Source organism: Artemia franciscana, chromosome 6, assembly GCF_032884065.1.
Source record: "Artemia franciscana chromosome 6, ASM3288406v1, whole genome shotgun sequence".
NCBI classification, from domain to species: Eukaryota; Metazoa; Arthropoda; class Branchiopoda; order Anostraca; family Artemiidae; genus Artemia; species Artemia franciscana.
Genome location: NC_088868.1, coordinates 24,229,224 through 24,253,457, shown reverse-complemented (window position 1 = coordinate 24,253,457; position 24,234 = coordinate 24,229,224). Strand labels below are relative to the sequence as shown.

Sequence of the window (24,234 nt, the reverse complement as noted above, 5' to 3'; positions counted from 1 at the left end):
AAATTGTACATAATTGTTGTTAAGAGTCGAGTTCCATTCGTTGCCTCTTTAGTAAAAAACTCAAAGAGATTTCTATCATTTATTACAGATAACTTATTTAACATATGAGAGAAAATTTTATTTGAACTATATTCTAGCTTTAAAAAGCAATGATTTTTTTTTTAATCATAAAATAGCTGACAAAAAAAAACGATTCTGTTTCTTTTCTCATCAATCATACAGCAGAAAATAATTTTGGCGTAAGATTTTTCACACGAGGCGATTCATAAAGTAAAACACACAGGAAAAGTGCACCCAGGTAAGAAAAAGAAAGAGAAGAAAAAAAAGCAAATGAATTTATTCTTAATATCTTTGTTTTCCACTTCTTACATAGTATGAAAAAAAAAAGAATAAAAGAGGAAACGATTTTCACAAGAAAAAATTTGACTTAATTCGATTATAAATACTATCTTACGAGCTTAAAACTGCTAGGCTATGGTACTTAATAAGACTTTGAACGAAGTATTTTCAATGGTTTTTTGTTAAAAACAGAAGAAACTTTCATAGTCGCTTCAGGCGCGTGCATAGGAGGGGGGGGGGGGATCTGGCATCACTGGATTTTTACGACTGCTCCCGTCATTTCCAAATTTTCATATAAAATTTTCCTGCTTTTTGACCCCACCCCTCCCGTAAATAAATCAATACTAATATGCTGGGCAGGTTGACTGCAATACCTAAAGTTTCATTTGTCAGTAATATATGAAAGTGAGAAAAAGAGACGCAATACTATTAGGGAAAACATCAGATGCTGAGGAAAAATTTTACTCCAAAAGAACATACTAAACAGATGCAACCAACTACTTAATTTGGATCCATTAAGGAGGAAGGTGACAGGTATTATATCTTACTTTAAGAGAACATAACTTCTTTTCAATCACCAAAACCAAATTCTAAGACAAGTCGAAGCTAGCAGGTTTATACAATTTTCTGCATAAATTATTTACCTAGCTCTTTTGAAATTTTGTCCCTACATCTCACAAAATAAAAGAAGTCTGGGGATGTAATCAAAATGACATACCTTCCGTTTTTCGTCATCTGGGTACTTCCAGAAAGCCATTCTCTTTCCGGATAACACACACCACCGACGATGCCACGCCCCAAAACCTTGAACTTCATCGAAAACAGTCAGAAAGCCCCTTTCTTCAACAGTGACTCTCCCATGACACTGAATATTGACTTTGAGAGATCCATCCAAGGGGGACTGGGCAGGTACCTACAAATACACTACAGTAAATGCATGTTTTATATTGAAGTTGTTTGCATTTGCCTGAAGTTTTAACTTAAACTTGGCTGAAAAAAATCACTCTCCCCAGCGTCAACAATGATGGCACTAGGGTGGCTCTTTTCCTCCTGCCTTTTGTCTTCTTGATCTTTTTCTTTTGAACGAGGATCTTTATATCATTTGGAGTTTACAATTTATTTAATCAACAGACATTTACATAAAAAAAAAAAAAACGCAAGCTACGGAGAGGAGTTGCACATGATTTCAAACCAAACAACCGAAAAATTGGAATAGCTCTTAAAACGACACAAGATAAGAATGTTTCGAATCAAACACGGTTTTAAATGAAGAAGAGATAAGTTTCCTGAATAATAGTCCTTGCTTTATCATAAAGTTTCGAAAATGGTTTCTATGAGAAGGGAAAGGTTGCCATCCAAATAACAAGGTTAAAGGGAAGCATAAGACTGCACCAGGCTGTAGAAAATGATTCTAAAAGCCGACCTTGAAAATATGCGCTTTGGATTTCTAAGGATTCCAAAATTCCTAGAGGCTTTTTATCTTGATCAGGTCAATGTAATACTTCACAAAAAGATTTTCATTATGAAAAATGGCTAGGAATAGAACATAACGATCGTAAGCTTTACTTAAAGAACCTTTTAATGCACGTATTTCATTTAAGTCAGGGCAAGCCTTTGAGACTCTTGAGAAAATGAGAAACTGCAAGTTTACAACATTTAAAGCAAGGTTCTTTTACACATTGGTAGATGCTGGTTCACAAAGACAACAGCAAATCGTTGATTTTGAATCTTTAACCGCATTAAAATGGTCATTAACATAAATTAAAACGTATATTGGCCCAATAACAGATCCTTCCGGAACGTCAAACTTTATTATTTTGGAAGGGCTAGAAAAGAGCGGAACAACCGAGATGACTAAACCAGAAAAAAAAAATAAAAAATGGTGTATAACAATAACAATATGGTGTTATAACTCTTATAACAATATGGTGTAATTTTTGAAGAAGAACGTTGTGCGTTAATGAGTTGCAAATGCATGCTTAGTCGAGTGCTTTGCTTTAAAACCAGACTGAACATCAATGAAAAAAATCATTTTGAATAAAAGAAATCTAAAAGTTGAGACTTCTTAACCTTTTCAAAATTTTACTAAACATAGATAAAACAGATATGGGACGATGATTTACAAGACCATTCCGTGTTTCACCTTTAAAAAGAAAGACTGACAAGTCTCGCAAGAATCAATGATGACAGAAAGAATTAACTTGACATTCTTAGTAAGAATATGGTCTGGGCCAGAAGATGAAGAACCCTTCAAAACATTGAGAATTCTGGGTATTTTAACTTCAGTGACAGATATTAAGCCTTTGAATTAAGACAAAGAGGTCCAGGGTTAGACATTAAATCAAACAGGGAACAAGAGGGACTTACAAAAGAGAGAGTAGTTTATCCAATGCTAGCAAAATAAGAAGTTAACACATGATGAACATATAGCTCATACACTACGATTTCAAGGTCAATCAAAACATATGAGAGGAGGGAATGAGGAGGAGTTTGGAGAAGGAAGATGACAGAATTAACTACTTATCCCATGTTCTCCTATTGTCATTACCATACTCAGAGAATTTCCTACAATACAAAGACGATAAGCTTTTCAACAAAACGAATTACAATCTCTCTAACAGGCTTCAAAAAGTAGAAGTCAAGGTTGACGCAAGGATGGCTTAGAGGATCTATAGGCCTTCCCAAGATTATTTTTGCTCGTTATCCTTTAAGGAGTCGAGCAGTCATCTAAAGATTTAATGGGACTGTTCTTTTTGAAGCTTGCTTTGCTCGGGACACATAAAACACCTCAAGATGACTTCTTTAAAAGAATCATAAACTTCTCGAAGCCCTGCTATCAAAACCCCTCCAATCGATCCAAGATTACTTTGACGTGGCAACTATGTCGATCTTTTAGGAACACAAGCATTCCCCTTCATTAAAAGTTAAGAAGGCTCGTTTTTGAAAGAGCAAAGCCTTTAAGTGCAACTCACCAAAAAAAATAGCCCAGTAGAACCATCTTGAGCAGGGGAAACCCCGCCTAGAATATCTAAAAATAAGATTTCCCTGATGATCCATCGTCACCAGCAACAGCCTCCCAGGATCTCTATAAATCCCTCGCTTGAGGCATTCAAACAAAAGTCAACAAATACATCAAAGCTGAAAATAAAATGAGGAAATTACCAGGATAAAATCGCCAAAAAAGCAGCCCGGTAGAACCACCTTGAGCAGGGGAAACCCGGCCTAGAATAGCTAAAAAAAAAGATTTTCCCGACAACAGCCTCCCAGCATCTCTATAATCCCTCGCTTGAAGCATCCAAGCGAAAGTTCAACAAATACATCAAAGCTAAAAATAAAATGAGGAAATTACCTGGCATATCATCATTTTTGATGGAGCTGTGAGGATTATAAAAAATAATTACAGTAAAAGGGTTTTAATATTTACTCACATTTTCAAGCGACCATTCTTTTCTTTTCAGCGAGTTTCTATTAACCGCCACATAGCCAACTAAACCAAAGCTGGACTTCCATGTTTTCTTGGTTTCATTTCTCATTGATGCTCTTTTCGACTCCGTCTTTTGTAATTTCTTAGGAGTCAACCAGAGGGAGCTCTTTTCCTAAATAAATAAATGAAATTTAAAGCCAAACAAAACATGACTTGTGGAAAAAGACATGACCTATTAATACATAAAATCGTGCAGTTTACAGTTGAAAAAAATGTATAAAAATGGCAAGTTTTGCTCTTGCTTACAACAGGACTAGGCGTTTTGCTGCCTCATCTGCCCCATGAAGTTCAGATGCTACGTGGTTTATTACTCTGGTTTGTTTTTCTCAATTATTTTCATTTGAAGAGACGTACACACTGCATGGGAGCAAGGGAATACAGGAAAAGAGAGAAAAGAGACAAGGGGTATGATTTTTAGTTTTGTTCGTACCTAGACGAATCGACGGGGTTATGAACTAAAAAAATATATAGAAAGCCACTGCAAGCTTTTTCTTATTGCCGGTAAAACTTGATCTCGTTATTGAACTCTTTTACTTAAGTTGGTCTGAGTAGATCAAAGAAGTGAAAGGTATGCGCATAAAATCTCTCAGCCAATATTTCATCCCTTCCTCGTGTTCCGGTTGACCTAAAATTTTGCAAAGGAATTCAAATCCAGCGACAGGAAATTATAGTAGCACCATGAGCCTCCAGTAGGAAGGTACTAGCGATGACTGATATGAAACATTTTCCAACATCTTTGGCTCAAAGACTACCAGAAACAATCCTATGTATTATTATAATACCAGACACAATCTTATGCACGCACAACGACAAAAGATCCGTACTACTCTTTAATCGAATTCTTTATCCACCTTCACACAAGAATTGGGCTAATACCGATTTATCTCCACAAACGTACTTTTACCCAAAAACGAATATCTTTTAAAAAGAGGCTTAAACGGGACTTGAACCTATGAACCCAGGATCAACAGTCGAATGCTGGACCATACGACCTCGCCACTCTTGAATTAGTTTGACACCTTTTGTGCATTAATATATAAAAATAAACATGTTTATCATAAGAGGGCTTTCTTTAGCGTTATCAGAATTGTCAATTATACGCAGTAGATTTTATAAGCCCAAAACAACGAGAGAAAATCTCAAGATAACGAAAGAAATAGGACTACGGCCTGTAGAAGAAAAAGAAAAATTTAAATGACGCAAATATTTCACCTATACAAAACAAGGGTTCTTCATTGCCAAAACAAAATAAAATCTAAAATAGTATATAAAGTTTAAAATTAGATCTAAAACAAAGAAACAATAATAAAAAAACAACATTTATAAAAACAACTAATACTACTGTGATTGAGCACAACAAAAATTGGTTAGAGCTGCTTCAATCAGAACACTGAATCTTTCATTAGCAGATTCTATAGGTTTTTAAGATGGTTTCGATCTCCAGTGACTAACATCAACATTTCCAGTGAAAATAAAGACATAAAATAGTACTCCAAGAAAAAGTTTCAGTGGAAGTTTCTAACGTATATTGTGGAAAAGTTTTCACTTCTTACTGTCTTCCAATGTATTGAGACCCACAACGCCTTCATTGAGCAATACTTGCATTGAGCTAGATAACTTTAGAAACGAGAGATTATTTGAACTCATGGGACTTATCATGGCTTCTAATAAATTAAAAATTAAAATTTTTTTAAATTAATTAAAAATTAAAAAAATATAATAGCAGCAAAACTAACATGCCGGAATAATGTAGAACAGAAAAAAAATATCTGAAGAGGTGGCATAACGATCAAAATTAACTTAAAAAACGATAAATAAAATAACACCAAAGTCAAAATTCTCTATGTGGCTCAAAATTCTTTCCTTAGGGCTGGCTTATTCCAACTCAGTCTACTTCTAATGTCCTAAGTCAACCCAAAGAAACAAACAACATCTATGACATACTAGCCAAAACTAAGAGTCACTAGATGGCACTAGTGATTTGCCCACTTTACCCTACCTGAAATCTCTATTTGTGTGAGTTTCTTATATCCTTTGGTTAAGCCTAGATAACAATCAACCGCTAAAAATAGGCGTGAAAGGGTTGTAACAAGTTTATGACAAGTTATATTGAGAAACGGAAGACACGAATCATTGCTTTGCAATTTATACAACGTTTTGCGAGTTTCTTATATCCTTTGGTTAAGCCTAGATAGCATTCAATAGCTGTCAATAGGCGTGAAAGGTTTGTAATAAGTATAAGACAAGTCATAGTGAGATACAAAAATCCAGATTATTGCTTCGTAGTTTATGCAACATATACCTACAAAAATAGTCAAAATCAACAGACTTGCGATATTCCCCATATTTGAAGAATTCTGAAATACTAGCACTTTATTGAAAACAAAAGTTTATGCAAAAAATAGGATATTCCCTTAGGAACAACAAAGTACGAAAGTTCCCTGCAGAAAATGAAAGATCAATTTTTTAAGCTCTTTTTTTTTTAGATAGATACAGGTTTATTTACAACAAGAATTAAACCCTTTAAACAAACAGCGCAAATGCCTAATGGCATTAGTAGTACTTTTGGAATGCCATTGGATCAAAAACTTTTGATAGCCATTTAAATTCTCCAAAAATCTTAAGCAAGCTCGGTTATGTCTAAATCACTAGTTTTCAGAATTTTACTAATGCAAGGAAATATCACTAGTCTGTAAATTAAAAATATTTTTGCAGACATGGTGTATAACATGCGAAGTAATTATTTTTGTAAGTTTTAAGTTTTCCATTACAATTTTTACTTCCATCAGCAAAACTCACATTTCTACGTTGATTTTGTCCGTTTTTAGGATATTTTTCAAAATGTATTCAATAAACGTTACAAAAAGATCATTTGAGATAGGATGGCGCTGTGAGCGCTATGAAATAACTGACTCTCGTCATCTCAGTTTAGCTTGTTATGTGCAGGTTTTCTGCACTTTTCTGCACACAGGGAGTTTCGTGCACTGATACTGCAGGTAACCAACACTTAGTGTTCCTGACTTTGCTTAGTGCTAATACCATGCAAATTAACTACAATAAGATCACCCTATTTAAACTTTATTCACCTCGCTTGGTGGTGGAATCATCTACATTTTGTAGCTTACTGCAATTTGGACTTCTAAAAGCGCCACCAGATGGCTGTCACAACCTCTAAGAAACGCTCTCATCACGAAAAACGAGGAGGTAGACTCAAAAAGGGGATGAAGATACCAGGGTTAATTTCAACTAGGGCCAAGACTAAAGCCCCACCGCGTAGACCAAGTTGCCTAGTACCAGTAAATTGCTTTCCAGCTCATGGAACGCTGCCTGTGCTCACTTTTTGGTATAACGAACCAGTTGTGATTAGCGACTGTGACGAAACCCCACCTGTTCTATGTCCTCAGTGTTTTTCAGCCAAACAAAAGCTGCCTAATATAATCGTGTGTAGCGTTCCTTCCTTGAACAACAAAATTGACGAACTCGAAGTTGTAATCATACAGAACAAAGCCTCAATCACAATAATAAATGAATGCTGGAGCATTACTTCAGTGTGGCCTTTAATGAATCAGAGCGCATTAAAGGATGCACTGGCTACTTTAATACTCATCGTGACCGTGGCTTGAATCGTCGTGGAGGTGGCATAGGAATTTAATTTCGGGACGATCTACCGTCAAAGCTGTTATGCGATTCAATTGACTCCGACCATGAAATATTGTGGAAGGAATGTAAAACAACACATTCATCAAGAAGATTTTCGTGTTTTATAATCACCTCGGTCTACTACTCTGAGAGTGCCGGAAACAGGAAAGAACTTATTGAGCACATACTGTTTTTCGTAGACAAAATGCGCCAAAAGTGTAATTCTCCTGCCTTTGTGATTGCTGGTAACTTTAACCAAACAAACAAACAGTGGGTTTTCAGTGTCTTGGATTTACAGAAAGTTGTTGCAATACCGAACCATGAGAGTAGCACCATACTTGACTTGATCTTAATGAACCTTACAGACTTCTATGATGCACCACAGTCAGTAGGACTCTCCCAGAATTACGATCATTTCATAATTTTCTGGGAAGCAATTTCAACAATCCCCAAAGCCAAACGAGTCAAAACTACATATACGACCACTAACAAGAGGATCAATTTCTACATTCAGTCATTGGATGGGCAACTACGGATTTGATTACATTTGCTCCGAGCCGGACATCAACGTCAAAGTCAGTAAGCTAAATAGCATACTTTAAGAGAGGTTCCATGTTTGTTTCCCGACTAAAGTCATAATGATTACAGATACATATAAACCGTGGATCACAAGCGACCTCAAGAACCTAATTAAGACTCGCCGCCGCCTTCACAGCAATGGAGATTCAGTTGCTTCATCCTAGTTGCGGAGATATAGTGCCAATCTGAGTAGACAATCAATGAGACAATATGTGAGCGACAAAATTATGCCCTTACTTACGACAGATCCGCACTAATGGCATTCGTCAGTAAAAAGACTTGCTAGTAGAACGACACACACTAACTTAAGGCAATGAGAGGATGGTATCTTGTTATCTGCTACGGAAGTGAACTCCTTTTCTGTTGGCATCAGTACCACCTTTCCGTAAATCACCAGTTCAGACATCGAGTCTCTCATTACTGAAGCAGAAATTAATGATGTAGGTGAAATTTCCGAGTTTGACGTTGACAAGCAACTTCAGAATGTGAATAGGAACTGTGTATCCTACCCTGGCGAGCTTCCTTTAACGTTGGTACGTGAATTCGCTATTTTCCTTGTCAAGCCATTCTCCTCCATTATTAAACTGTTTTTCCACAACAAGTGATCCCTAGTGCTTGAAAGAGAGCATATGTTCACATCATACCCAAAGTGAAGGGTCCCAAATCTTGCGACCGACTTCGACCTATCTCAATAGCCCCAAACCTGTCTAAGGTGAAAGAAACGTTTATATACCGCGAGCTGATGTCACAGGTTTCTCCTTCTCTTGATCCATATCAGTACGGATGCTTGAAAGAAAGCAGCACAACTGTTTACTTAGTGAGAATGTGTCACCTTATTGTCGAGTGCCTTGACCGAGGAAGTACGATAGTCGATCTTTTCTTAGTGGATTACCGAAAAACCTTTGACCTTATTCGCCAGTACAAAGTTGAAAAATTCATGCACAATGGGTATACAAGCTTATTCTCCTTTTAGTGATCGATCTTTGCAAGACCGTTTCCAGTGCGTCTATAGCCTTTTCCCATGAGACACCCACACGGAATGGGCTAAACTCACGTATGGTGCTCCACAAGGCACAGAACTTGCAGCGCTTTAGTTTTTAGCAGATATGGTATAATGTTGGTATAATGTATTAGTTTTTAGGTATAATGATGTCGACTGACATCATTATAATCCTTATAATGATGTCAGTCGACAAACATGCATGACGTCAGTCAACACACAACACACAAACAAATTATTTATATATAAATATATATATATATATATATACTGAAATTTCAGACTGAAAGTGAATGTAACTTGCAGAATTTGTGTTATTGTTATTGCAATTTTCTGTCGCGAAACAACAAAGAATTTTGAATTTCTCTAAAGGAAATATACTTCATTTATTTTCCTTTCTAAGGTTTCAACCTTTTGTGAAAACTAATCATTAAATTTTAATTACTATGAAAAATAAGAGGTTAACACATGAAAATTCTCCTAATTGAGGAGGGCTGTAGTGTTCACCCAAACATAGGGTATATGCATGACGTCAAAATCCCATGACTAATTCTTGCAAGCCTTGACAGAATGCAAGAAACAAAGCCTTAACTGAAAAAAATTAACTTGGTTACCCAATTCAATGCATCAACGATGTTCATGTGCCCCACTGGCACTGACATAGGCACGTCGGGGTTTCAGACTCTATTTGGAGATTTCACAGAAATGTATCTTCGTAATTCGCTTTTATGAATCAGCATTGAAATTGAGTGAACATATTTTTTCATTCAAAACACGTTTTTAAATTTTCACTTACTAAGAGGACTGGGAGGGGGAGTGTTCAAGAGGAAGAATTTAACCATATGACTTAGGATTTTCAGCCATGGAAATTTCAATGGAAAACTGTTCATGCTTCCAAGCCTGTTCATTCCAGAAAAGACGCAAAGTACCAATTTTCGTTCCACATTGCACTTTACGATGACACTGTCAAGACTAATTTCTACTTAAAATGTAGATATTAGCATCAGCTTCAAATGAGCTGTTAAATAGCTCTCCACAATGTTTCAGTAACTTGTTCGAGAGATAAACATTAACAAGTTTTAAAAAAGGATTAGTAAATACCTTTTTCCTATGATACTTCACATCATGGGAGAACTTTTCCTTATTACTTTGCAAAGCATAAACTTCCAATGCCACGTTGAACTCTGGTGTGAGTTGAGTGAACTGGATTAAATTGGGAAAAGCCAGACATCCATTTTCTTTTACCCCTTCGTCAGTTGTTGAAATCATCTGAGTGGCAATGGCCTGACCACGACAACGTAGAACAACTATAAAATGGTGAACGTACTGATCTGAAATTAAAATAAAAAACACATAATACAAATACTAATTCATAACAGTTAATAAAATCTGGATGCGATTAAAATGGAAAAACAAAGGAATATATGTGCAGAAACATGTAGAATTTAGCATATATAACAAAAAGACATCAGACAAGAATCAAAGAAAATAAAACGAGATAACAAAACAAAAATATCAAGAGAGAGAGAGAGAGAAAAAAAAAAATATGGTATGAGAAACAAACGCTGTTTGAGGGGTGGATGATTGATGAAACCCCTTCTATCGGAAAAAGAAGGAGAACCCTGAGTTCTTGTCGCTATAGCTTCTACCAGAAAACGTAGTCACATCTTAATCAAAGTTGGAGAGGAGCAGGAGTCAATATCCATGTTGCAGTTTTTTGGAGTCTAGGTTAAATCCAAACTTTACGGCGGGTAAGGGAAGAGCCTCAGACATTCGTAACATCAGCATATTTACCAGAAGAAGGCTTCTAATTTAACCACGGAAGCCAAGACTAGTTTTCTAGTTGTGGCTTCTGGTGTCTCATCAAAATCCAGCTTATGTAGTATGGGGTGATCATCAAATTGCAATATGAGGCGATCAATTAAAAATGCACTCTACCTTTTCACGGTCTGAACCCGAATTCACACTGTACAAAAGTCAACTTGGGTTACCTCACCAGGGTATCTACCAAAAGGGATTGCTGGATATCAACAGAAATGAATAAAGGTGATTGATATAATCATTTCATTTCGGAGGATGGGATCTGTTCGACCTCAATAGGAAGAAAAAGAGGGGTTCTTACAATCTCGAAATGTGTTAATCTACCAGAACGAGACGCCAGATCCCAAGGAAACTTGATGGGAAGTAGGATGATCTGCACCTAACCTGACATCCAAGGAGGGTACAGGAGAGTAAAGGTTACAAAATCTCTTGTCACTAGCCTAATTAACGACAGAATTGCACGATTTATTAAACCAAACATGGTTAACAGTTACAGTTGTAGCTTCTGATCTTCACACCTTGATTGAAACAACCTGAGGGAAGCCCTACATTATCGACATTCCTATTCATCAGGACGACTCAGATGATTTTTATAAAATGTTATAAGGAACAAGAGTTAGACTTCTAGTGACGCTTTTAGGAGATCCAACTTCGATCAAATAGATATAGTTCCGTGTATTCCTCCGCAAGTGGCAGAAACACCACAGGAGGTTTAGTTTTATCGCTTTATCAGGCTTCGTCGGTTCTTTGCGTAGAAAAAAGGTCACTTTATAGGATTTTTGTCACCTTCCTATGCTCGCTTTTTCTTTTTTTTTATTTAGCAACTTCAGACACACCATCTTTAGTATGCCTAGTTGATTAAAAATAAGATATTTTTTTTGTTAGCATCTCTAGGAATCATGCAGTTGTGTGTTCCCTATAAATTCTTCATCCGGTTTTGATAGCAAGTTAATACATCCTGACGGTCCAAGAGCTTCGTTGCGATGTTTCAACCGAACCTTTCAAAAACATACAAAAAATATATTCGATTTGGAATTTCTAGTTTCGCCGTCTATGCTTAATTAAACGCATTGTTAAAATTATGCCTCGTGTGCTTATGTTCTTCTTGTGGTATTTTTATTTAAGTAGTTAAGACTTAAAACTGGGAGCTTGAGATTGTGTTATCTTAAGCCTATTTTTAAAATTGTATAACATTCAATCGAGAAAAGCTAACCTAGAGTAAAGGCATAAAAAAAAGACAAAATAAAATAACTGGTCATGTTTGACCATACAAACGATATACTATGTCAGGTAGTACACTAAAAAATAGACACAGTGAAGCAATGTTTTTTTTCAGGCAGCAAGAGCAATTTTTTGAAAATTTCTTGTCTTTATTAAAGTTTTCTTGGTTCTGTGTACATATAACATTAAAGCTAATCGGGAAATTCATCTCGTTGGTTTTCCAAATCTGAATCCGATAAAGAATAACCTTTGTTTGGATTTTTTTTTTTTTTTTTTTATTTATTTAAGTTTTCTGGCTCATTATTTTACTTATATTAGTTTTGCCTTCGCCTAAGGACTTCAGGCTGTAAGTTTTAGACTCTATCATGGACAATAAGTGTGTTGTCTTATACCGAATCTTCTAGCAAAGGGTTCCCTCAAGACAAAGGGTGCAAAATGTATTGCACCCTTTCCCTCAAGACAAAATGATGTCTGTAATCTTAGCCCGATAGCAACTCTTGATGTTTTAAAGTCCAATAAAGAAAAAGCTTTTGGACCCAATTTTCAGGTGAGCTAAGAAAAATCATGAGATAAATGTATCCATATCAAATACATGCTCCTGATTTAGGACAAAAATAAAAACAATTTATTCAACTAAAAGTTTCTAGTGTCACCAGCTATCACTAAGATAATTCTTTAAGAAGCCTCTTCTCTTTTTTATTAAACATAAAGCTTTTTCACTAGTACTCCTAGCTGCAGTCTCAACTTTCTTCCCTAAGAGACCATCAGCAACTTCACAAATTGTTCTTCTAAAATTATTCCAACCATCTTCTACATTTTCAAATTTTAAACTCTCAAGTTTAGTATTTAACTTTTCCTAGAAAGTTTCTCTCAAATTCTCATCCTGGAGTCTGCTAACATCATAACTTCCCGGGAGGTAGTTACCCTTCCGAAATCACAGCTTTAAAATAACCCTAGACACTACTTTTATCTTTTAACATTTTTTCTTTTTTGATTTTTAACATTTTTGATCTTTATCACTCCTATGTACCCTAGTATCTTGTATTGATCGTGCCAGTCTTCGGTTTATACCCTTTAACAAACAATATTATTATTATTAGCTCTGACAATAAAAATAATTGCCTGCTTGGAAATAAAATATTCTGTGTTCTCCAAGATTAACATCTATTACGGCCCTTTTTATTGCTGTTAGTTCTGTCAATATTGTACAAAAATATTATTTTGATATCTTAAACTATTAGTTTCTATAAAAGCGGTGCCATCTCCGCCAAGCCGTACTCAGCCCTCAACAAACATAAGCAAAAAACAAATTGAGGGGGGGGGGGGAGAAAAAAAAAAGTTAAAACATAAAATAAGAAAGAAAACCTAAGCTTTTGAAGTACTGTAACAGGAGAGAAAAGAGACCGAGACAAAGCAACGTAAAAAAAAAGTCCATAAGAAAATCAGATTAAGAAACAATTCCAACCCCTAGCAAAAAACACAGCCTGTCTGCTGATTCGATCTGTATTAATACGGTGAATTTAATGGTTTAAAAGGAAAATATGTGATATATTAATGATATTTATAATGATTTAATACAAAGAGAATCAACTAAAATTGTTCCCCTTTTTAAACCAAGATCAATTCATCGTACTAACACATATCAAGTCAGTAGGCGAAGCTACGTTACTTACTATGGACAGAATTTTGATTGCATTAATAACAGCCGTTATTAACAACCTTCGTGTGACGGTCGCTAGATAGCAGTACGCTTTTCAAGGAAACCATAGCTTAAGACGACTGTCCCAGGCAATTTCTTTGAAAGTTATCGGAAAAGAAAAGTAAAACAAAGCACGATTTGATGTTGAGAACTTGTACCAAAGTTTATCTGGCCTCCTTTATTTTTATATATCAATATTATTTTTGTCTTAAGCAATCATTCACTTTTGTTGCGTGAAAAAGGAAACACTTATTAGTCAGCCATTGTTTTTTTTCTTTACGGCGATCGATTTCAGGAAGCCCTTTGTTATTGTTATTATTTTTTCTGAGGTACATTTTTCTTTTACTTGTTCTTTCCTTTTCTTTCACTTGTCTCATTATTTTCTTTTCTTAATTTGCATTTTTTTTTCTTTTAGTTTTCTTCAGGTATACAGTTCTTCTCTTAATCCTTCTCTTTTCTTAATCCTGAGATGTTCACATTGCCGGTTTGCAAAATAAAAACCGGTCAATATAGACGTAACCTATACAATTTCCAAGGACAACAATGAAAAACATACCAAATCCATCATTTAAATGCTGTATAAATGCATCTTTTAGTCCAAGGGAAATATAACTCAAAGACAATGTTCCACAGGAATTCCCCTCGGGTTCCTCCAAAGCACAAGCGGTCTTCAGCCTCTCAATTTCACTCAAGGCGGCTGTTCTTTTCAACCCAGCGACAAGAAGGAGTTTTTCACCTTCTACTTGTTCTGAAGATCCACTAAACTCTTCTGTTGAGCGACAGACTGTGAGTGCCAATGCTGCTTGGCCCATAACGTTCTCTTGCTTCTCTACTTCAAACTTCAATGCCTCAATTTGGTGCTATAATTCAATATCTAATTATGAAATGTCACTTAAACTGCTGAAACACACTGTTTCATCGTTAGTTCTAGTCCAAAGACTTTTTTTTAGCGACAGGCGAAGGCAGTGTGGTCCAAAAATTTGTTTCGTAAAATAAATGCCTCATTAACAGCTCTTGTTCAATTACTTTGCTCTGTAAACATACACAAACCGGTTTAACAGACTCTGATTAAATAAAACTGTAGATAAAGCTGTCATGCTGTTTTATGTCAAAAACGTCATTGACGTTTGCAGCACATGTACCGTTTTCTAATCAAGCATTATTGAGGCATTCTAAAATGAACCAATTCAATTCAATATGCAGGCTTCATAACGTTCTTTTGCTTCTCTACTTCAAACTTTAACCCCCCAAGTGATGCTATAATTCAATATTTAATTGTGACATGTCGCTTAGAAATTAACAGTAATTCAAGCCAAAAAAACTTAAAAATTTGTATTTATTACCATAATCATCATATTATGCACTTAAAGCTGTAAATATATAGTTTAAAACCTTCAAAGCATCTTATTAATCTTTAAGCTATTATCAAGTTAAAATTTGATAATAAAATCAAAAATCTAAGTCCAGTATTATCTGAAACTAACATAACATGACCTGTCAATGACATGTGTTCAGCTATCTTGGAATGCTTAAGGAGGCGACTTCAAGTGAATCTCCTTGGTCCCCTCCTTGCTCAGTTATGACTACCAATTTTGCTAAGGAATTCCTGCCATACAAATTTTTCGATGACTTACCTTGGAAACCAACCATAAAAACTTGATGAAAAAACCCTATTAGTGTCTTCAACAATATTGCACCTGATAACTCTGACTTCGACATGAGTTCCAACCCTCCTAAATCCACGGTGGTGCCAATAAGTTTCCTTAAATTATCGTTTTTTTTGTTAATTCTTCTTGAAATTTCTGCGCTTTCCTTGAAATTATTTGGCGTTACAGTTTATTCTGATTTAAAGTTGCCTGTCCATTTTAAAAATATCATCTAAAAAGATAATGCTTGTTTTTCTCTCCTCAAGCCCTTTGATAAATTCAGCAACCCCTCTTCGAATTTTTTAATGATCTGTTTTTAGGTTTCTGATCAAATATTTCTTGCCCAGTTTGACCCCCTTGCCATTCCCGGGAAGATTTGGATGATACTTAAATCTGACAGAAAGAGAACGTGAGCCTGGGGAGTTTAAGGTTAAACAGATTCCTACGAAACATCTGAATTTTAAATACCAGATGGGGACGAAATACCTAGTCCTGTTGCTACTTCAAGTCCAAGACAGAAAAAGAACCCTGAGAATAGGATTTAAAGAGAGAAATGTCAAATACTCTGCACTTCTAAAAAGAAAAAAATAGGTTAGAAAAGCTTGAGTGCAAGAGAATTACGGTGTGCCTCCGCTCTTCGAAAAATACACTAAACCCTGACACGAAAAAACAAACAAACAAAAGATACTCCCAGTCCAGTTCCCACCCTCCCTGTGCTGTTTATCAGTCTACACCTATCTTGTCCAGTGGCAGTTCTAGTATCTCTTATGCACAGTGCAAAATCTTTACAAACTCCTCCCACCTGTCCCCCAAATATTTTCAGGCCAAATTTTAACAAAATTTTCCTTTATTAACAAAGTTATTTTCCATTTATTAAACAATTAATAGAGTGTGTTTTGATTATTTTTACTTTATTATTTAAATTGTTTAAATATTACTAATGTTTTGATTTATTATCAGTTTATTAATCAAATAATAATTTATAAATTCATTTTGAACTGCATCATCTACCTTATTTTAATAAAAACTAAATTTTAAAAAAAATTCAAAATAATTATAACGGTTAGATTTTTTATTTGAAATTTTGCGCCCTTAAATTTCTATGCCGGGGCAAGTGCCACCTCTGTCTCTCCCCTAAAACCGTCTCAAATCTTGTCCCAATTCACTGCCATACTTTAAGATACAGAAAAACTTTTGTCCCAAATTTAACAAATAAAAATATAGCCAAAGCGGGTACAATATTTTTAACAAAGCAATGGACAAAAAAAAGAAGAAAAAAGACAAGAACTAATTTTAAATAATAAAAAAAAATCCAAATATTCCGACTTCACGACCGGCAATCTTTATCAACGAGAAAAAAAAAGGATTAGGCTAAATTAAGCAAACATATAAAGATAAGAAAACGCAAAACAATAAACAAAGCACGAATACGCACAACATAATGATAGATTAGATTTTCTCTGGTATAGTTGGAGTTTACATATTTAATCCTTTTCTTTGTATGTTTGTTTAATTCAGCTTAATTTGCTTTTTCGTTGATAAAGGTTTCTGGTCGAGAAGTCAAATTATTTGGATTTTTTTGTCCACTGTTTAAAATATTATACCAATTTTCCCTATATTTTCATTTGTTAAATTCTGTAAATGAAAAAGCAGTGTTGTCTAAGAAATATCAATAGTTTCCTTCTCCCTAATTATCTATAACAGTTGCATCGTTTACACAATTTTTGTGTTTTTAGTAACCTTTTCAATGTCTTTAAATTCTACTAGTTTTATAATTTCTAGTCTTTTCACGCACTAAGATGAGTGTCTTTTTTTTAATCTTACAAAAGGACGGTTTTACCCGATATTCAATCAATGACTTTCCGTTCTATATTAAAATTAATTTAAAAACTTTTTCCACAAGAAAAGTTTTTCAAATAAAGTAAAGAGCTCCATTAAGCCAAGAATGAGCAAAAATAAAGTCCAATAATCTTCCAAGCTTAAAAGTAACACAAATCACTATCAATAAATAAATGAAACTCAAAACCAACAGAAATCACAATAAACAGCCGAGTCAAACAAAAATGAGCAAAACTTAATATGGGCATAGGGGCTGATCAGAACACAATTTTTGCTTTAAAAAAACAAACAAAACAAACAAACAAATGACCAAGGATTGTCAGTTAAATTGACATGTACTGACATTTCTTCGTTAAGGTTTTGATAATTTTTCATTTGCAGAAGTAAGAAAGGTGAAAACATTCCAAACATATTTTGTTTTCAGTAAAGTGCAAATTGTGTTCTGGTCTTGAGAGGGCATACGGACCTCTCGAGCTCATCATTTTGTCTAATAAAAAGGGCACTAGCCCTTTAATTTCCAATCGAATAAGCCTTTTTCGAAGTTTCTACGACAACAAATGGCCATCTCAAAATTTCTATCAGATGCATTTCTAGGAAATACAAGGTGGGGGGGGGGGGGTAACCACCCTCTGATCACTCTAAATCTTACCAAGGGCACTAGAACGTCTGATTTCCAATCAAAAGAGCCCATTCCGGAGTTTTTGCAATCACCCTTTGAACATACTTTATATACCCCGAGGGTATACGTTATAACCCTCGCCCTGAGGGCTGTGGGAGGGGGGGGGAATCCAAAAAATCAGGAAAATCCAAAAAGACTTAAATATTCTTTTCTTTTCCGAAGTACCCTGGTCTAAACAAATAACACATTGCACCCACACCGCTATTTACTTCGGCAGTACCATTGCCCTGCCTATGGTACCTTATATGCCCCCAGGGCATATCTTACAACCCTTGCCCTAACGGCTGTGGGGTGGGTTGGTGGGGGGGGGGTGTCATCCCCATAGACATAATATACGGACCTCTCAATTACGTAGAACAAAATGGTTATTACAAAATTTGATTGGATGTGTTTGAGGAAATGGTGGGCGTGGGATGGGGGTTGATTGTCCTCCAATCACTTTCGACTATTAAAAAGGGCACTAGCCCTTTCAATTTTCAATTGAATGATCTCTTTTAGATTTTTCTACAACTCCTTCGACACGAAGTGCCCTGGTGAAAAAAAAAAAAAAAAAAAAAAAAAAAAAAAAAAAAAAAAAAAAAAAAAAAAAAAAAAAAAAAAAAAAAAATGTGCCCACATCGCTCTTTACTTAGACAGCGCTATTGCGTTTTGCATTACCTATGGTGATTTTCTTTAAATTTTTTTTAGGTTGAAAGAACATTGCAGAAAAAAGAAGACTGAAAGAGAGGGCAAGGAGGTTGTCTAAAAAAGGAGAAGGGAGTTGGGAAGAGCTGGAAACAATCAGGAATCAAGTTGCATTATACTTAAGCCTTTTAAAGACATGGGAAGAAACCAAAGACGACGGTAAGGGCACGATCCGTACATCGCCGCACTTGCCAGAAAGTTATTGCCTATTCCTGTGACTAGTATGACCGCTAAAGACTATTTTTTGGTGGTAGTCCTGATAGTGACTATGATAGTGACATAGAAGAAAAACGGTCTCAGTCCACACAGTTAGTGGATAAGTTGATTTTCATTCACAATAACTATAGCCACACCTTGCAGACCTAATATACTTCTGAAGTTTGCCTGAACAAGATTTTTTCGACTTGCATTAATATTTGGAAATAAATGATGAATTTTGTGATACGGTATTCAAAGTTTTGTATACAGTAATTTTCGACGAATAAAATACTATTAATTTTAATAATTCATTCTGTTAGGAATACATAGCTGTTAGATATTTCAACTATTCTGCAAGGGTTCCGAAATATCACAACCATTTCATTTCTACCTGATTTCTACTTCTCTTCATGAAAAACGAAAAAGACCAGCGTCCAGCGAAGAACTCGCGAAATTTCTACCTAATGAATAGGCCCAAATCTGTTGTAAATTAAAGACAGACTGATCAAAAATAAATGTCTCCAGTCAACAATGATCGTGTCGGCCTTACCTTATAGACGCGACACCGGGGACTATTGGCAAGGGCAGTAGCAGTGTTAGCATACAAATATTCCCTTTTTGATCATATCTTTTATCAATTCCTGGAAGTTTCAAATTGATATACCCAGTCATTCATGAGTTAAACCCTTTCGACAATCCGTAAACACATAACATGTTTTGATTTAGTTCAGCAATCTCCTCACTCTGAAAGACTCGCCTGTTTTCCTTTTTGGAAAATGAAGTTCAAACATAAATATTTTTTTCAGTGACAGTGTGTTTGGGAAAATGGTGGACATGGGAAGGGAATCAGTTCCCGTCCTATCACTGTTGACTATTAAAAAGTGCACTAGTTCTTTCAATTTCCAATCAAATGAGCCTTTTTCGAAGTTTCTACGACAACAAATGGCCATCTCAAATTTTCTATCAGATGCATTGGGTGTCCCCCCTCCCCTCATTCTGAATCTCAAAAAGGGCACTAAATCTTTTGATTAGAAGCCCCAGAATCCCCCTCCAAAGTTTATACGGCCACCCTTTCAATAAAAACCTTATTTGCCTCCAGGGTATAGCTTACAACCCTTGCCCTGAAGGCTGTAGGAGGGTTGTCATTCTCAAATACATAATTTCCAGACCTTACAACTACGTTGAACAAAAGAGCTATCTCAAAATTTTTATTGGATGTGTTTGAGGAAAGGGTGAGCATGACAGGGGAGTTACTTGTCCTCCAATCACTTTTGACTATTAAAATGGGCACCAGCCCTTTCAATTGAAATCAAATGAACCTTTTTAGAAATTTCTGTGACAACAAATGGCCATTTCAAAATTTCTATCAGATTCATTTCAGGAAAATACGAGGTGTGAAGGGAGGGAGGGGGGTATCCGACCTTCGATCACTTTTAATCTTATATAGGGTACTAGAACTCTGATGACAAATCCAATGACCCCCCTCCGAAGTTTCTACGACCACCCTTTCTAAATTTTTATATGCACCCAGGGCATAACTTACGACCCTTTCCCTGAGGACTGTCATCCTCAAAGACATAATTTCTGGACCTTTTAATTACGCTGAACAAAATAATTATCTCAAAATTGTGATTGGATGTGTTTTGAGAAATGTTGGGTGTAAGAGAGGGGTTAGCACTTTAATTACTTTCAGCTATCAAAAGGGGCATTAGCCCCTTTAATTTCCAATCTAAAAAGCCCTTTTAGAAGTTTCTACGACAACAATGAAAGAGGGCACTAAACCTTTTGATTACCCATCCAATAAGCCCCCTCCGACGTTTATACGATCACCCTTTCTATATTAACCTTAAATGCCCCCAGCCCTTAACTTACAACCTTGTCCTGAGGGCTGTAGGGGGGGGGGGGTCATCCTCAAAGACATAATTTCCGAATCTTTCAACTGTGTTGAACAAAATGACTATCTCATAATTTTGATTGAATGTGTTTGGGGAAATGGTGGACGTGGGAGGAGCGGTTAATTGTCCTCCAATCACTTTCAACCATTAAAAAAGCACTAGCCCTTTCAATTTCTAATCGAATGAGCCCTTTTCGAAGTTTCTACGACAACTCCTTCAATACGAAGAGTCATGGTCTAAACAAATAAACAAATATATTGTACCCACATCGCTCTTTACTTAGGCAGCACTATTGCGCTACCTATGATGTTGTTGAGCATTCCTTTTCAAAATTTACATGAATATTTGTTTCAAACCATTTTGAATTTTTAAGGGTTGTTTTTCCCTTCTACTTGATATTGGCCTTTTTAAAATGTGAATTTTTACCCATCAACCCATCTGGGTTTGTAGTTGCGACCCATTTGGAGTTGTGAGAATAAGTTTTTTTTAAATAAACATTATCTTATCTAAAAGTATTACCTTTGCTGCAGACAATGAAACAGTCTCTCTTTCATTTTTCCTAGTTGCAGTCGGTTCTGGAGCTCGCACAACTTTTCGAATCGGAGTCTGCTGCTTCCGATATAAAGACAGGGAATAGTCGAGTGCAGTTGAAGGCTGAAGCACTGTTTTAGGCATTTCAACAGCATCATTTTCACTGTAATCCGTGTCTGTTTCCATACTTCCGGAAAATATCGGTGAAAGCGGTTGATGATGGACAGGTTCCTAAAAAAATGTGCAGATTACCGTTTGTCAATAAAAAAATCTTTTAAATCACTTCACCTATGAATCGAAACAAAGATTACAAAATCTCTAAGATTGAGAACTTACTGCCCCCCCCCCCGCCCCAGAAAAAAGATTCCTATGTGAACACAAGAGATATGCACTGTTCCATCATTACGATGTATCTCTATATTGCTCTCAGTGCTTTTGTTACAATTGAACTGGTTGACACAATTCTGCCAGTTGTGCCGGTAGTATTCAATTTATGAAATGCGCCAAAATATTTTCCACTAAGACGACAAAGCATTCCTGATACAAAAAGGACATCTTTAGTCAGTAAATCAAGATCTTTCGAACCCTCACTAGCCTCAATTTTAGAAAACAGATAGATTGCAAAACTTCTAGGAATAAAAATTCAAGCTACCTTGAAAAAAAAAAAAAAAAAAAAAAAGAAGAAGATTCTATCAGAATTCAACAATTTTCTACTCTTTCAACATTACTATGTGCCGCTATGCTCACAGTACTTTATTACGGAAATTTGTACTTTTCTTCAATTGAACTTGTTAACATAATGCTGTCTGTTGGGGTAGCAGTATTAAATTCATGATAGACTATCATGATATTATACTTAAATTCATGACAGCATCCTCAAGATTGATTAAAAAGACCCTGTATGCAAAACAGGATCAGTTTATTCAACAAACCAAGGTCTTTTTAACCTCCACCCTTCTCAAGGGAGAAAACAGGTAGAGTGCAAAACCTCTCGGAACGAAAATTCTAGAGTTGCGACATAAGTTAAAACAGCAAAAAAAAGTACAACAACAAACAGAAAAAGTTAAAACAGTAAAAGGTAAAAAGACACATTCTCTCAACTTTCAATATATTTTTTTTTTTAATTTGACCTGCCCACTCTTGCCTACCCTCCTTCAGAGTACGCCCGTGACGGTGTCATTGCAATCCTTTTTTACTTCTAAATTTCACAGGTCGAATGTGTTTCAACCAAAATAGAAGCAAAACAAGTAATCGAATGATTTAGACCAGAGAGTATGGGTAACTTATAAACGTGGGAACTGGCGCTAGTGTCAACAAAAAAACTATCAACCCATCTAGAGTTTGGCGACACTTGGCATTTTTTCCAATGGAACAATGAGAGAATTTATTTAATTAATGTAAATGGTATAATTAGGGTAGTAATAAGTGTCTGATCTCGGTTCCTGACCAAAAAGACGATTGCAAAGCTTGAAGAAATGCTAAGTATCGTTGACAAATGCTAGATGGCACTGCTAGTTTTTTTTGTGTCGATGCTAAGGCTGATTTCCGCTCTTATAAGTTACCCATACTCTTTTATTAAAACCTTAGCCATCAGTTGCTAGTTTTAATTTAATATTCAATTGCCGTAACCACCTTCATTTATTTACAGCACTACCCAACAGTTTTAAAAACTATGAAGTGAGCAGCCTTTGGAGCCTTAATATGGCTGTAATTTGAATTAAAATCACTGTTACCTTATTTCCACATAACATACGCGTTTTCGTTACCATAAAGCCTTGTAGTTGACAATGTATTTGCTTTTATTGTCTGAATTCATAGTTGGGTCGTTGACTATATCTACCTACCTATATCAAAGTAAAAGAAGGGGAAAAAAAGAGACGAGGTAGGCATATATTTTTTTAAAAATGAACTTTATACTTTGCTGAGTAACACCAGATGGCTTTAGCTGTTTTTTCATCGGCATATTAATCCTTTGGGTACTACTACACAACTGAAGGTTTAATTACCTCCATCTTGACAATTTTCGTTGATTGTTCAGAGCTCCCGTCACTTTTCCTTTTATTTTCCACTTGAATTCCTGCCTTCGTCAAAATGTCAAATGCGAAGCTACTGTTCAGCGCCATACTCTGATCAAGGTTATTGTCTTTTTCAGTATCACTAAACAAACAAGGTAACAAGTTATTCTTTCATAATATTTAATTTCAGATTACAACTTAGTTTAATATTAGAAGGTGAATCTGAATTCATGGCAACTCAGAATTAACGCACTTTTCACAAGCTACCAAACAGTTGCGAACACAAAAACACACAGAGAAACTGAGGAAATAATTGGAAAAGATTGTCTCGCTCTTTCAACTGGATTAAATTTTCACATGGGATTTCAAATTTTTTCTTTGAACTGGCGTAAAATTATAAAAAAAGCTCCAGTTATGGTTTTAAAACGCAAGGTTATTTGTGTCTCCAGAACTAAGGAGTAATATGATTGGCTTGCAACAGTACATCAAATATCGCAGCACAATTTCTATCACTGAATGATTGTAAAATAATCATACCTTCTCCTTTTGAAATATATTCATTATAATAAATTATTTCAAAGAGAAAAATAACATTATTTTCCAAGTTACAAGCATTCTAATCTCAAAATCTATTTCAACATCAAGCAGCTGTTAGACTGCTTTAGCAATTCTAAAAGGAAAGATTTACATTTGAATGGAATTGGAGAATGATTAGCTGGGATAATTGCACTCAAGGAAGCATCAAGCATTACTGTTCGAGAGGGAGGGAGAGGGTAAAAAAACGAAACGCATCAACAAAAATATGTTAGTATGCATTTTGACAAATGCAAAATCAAAATTAAAATTTTTTTAATTGATTAAAATTGAATTATTAATTATAATTTTAATTATTAAATTAAAATTAAATTAATTAAAATAATTATAAAAAATGAATAGGTAGTAAATGAGCTAAGGAAAGGAAGAAA

The 24,234-nt window shown here is 35.4% G+C and overlaps 1 protein-coding gene across 1 annotated transcript in view; it reads right to left on the bottom strand.

Moving 5' to 3' along the window:
- LOC136028228 (anillin-like) overlaps positions 1-24,234 on the bottom strand; it is a 64,871-nt gene that overhangs the window by 12,627 nt on the left and 28,010 nt on the right. Inside the window, exons 8-13 of the mRNA XM_065705952.1 lie at positions 23,261-23,411; positions 21,243-21,485; positions 14,339-14,642; positions 10,143-10,372; positions 3,768-3,935; positions 1,058-1,252 (exon numbers count right to left, since the gene is read on the bottom strand). Coding sequence (XP_065562024.1) covers positions 1,058-1,252; positions 3,768-3,935; positions 10,143-10,372; positions 14,339-14,642; positions 21,243-21,485; positions 23,261-23,411 — 1,291 coding nt within the window. The remainder of the gene's footprint in view (positions 1-1,057; positions 1,253-3,767; positions 3,936-10,142; positions 10,373-14,338; positions 14,643-21,242; positions 21,486-23,260; positions 23,412-24,234) is intronic.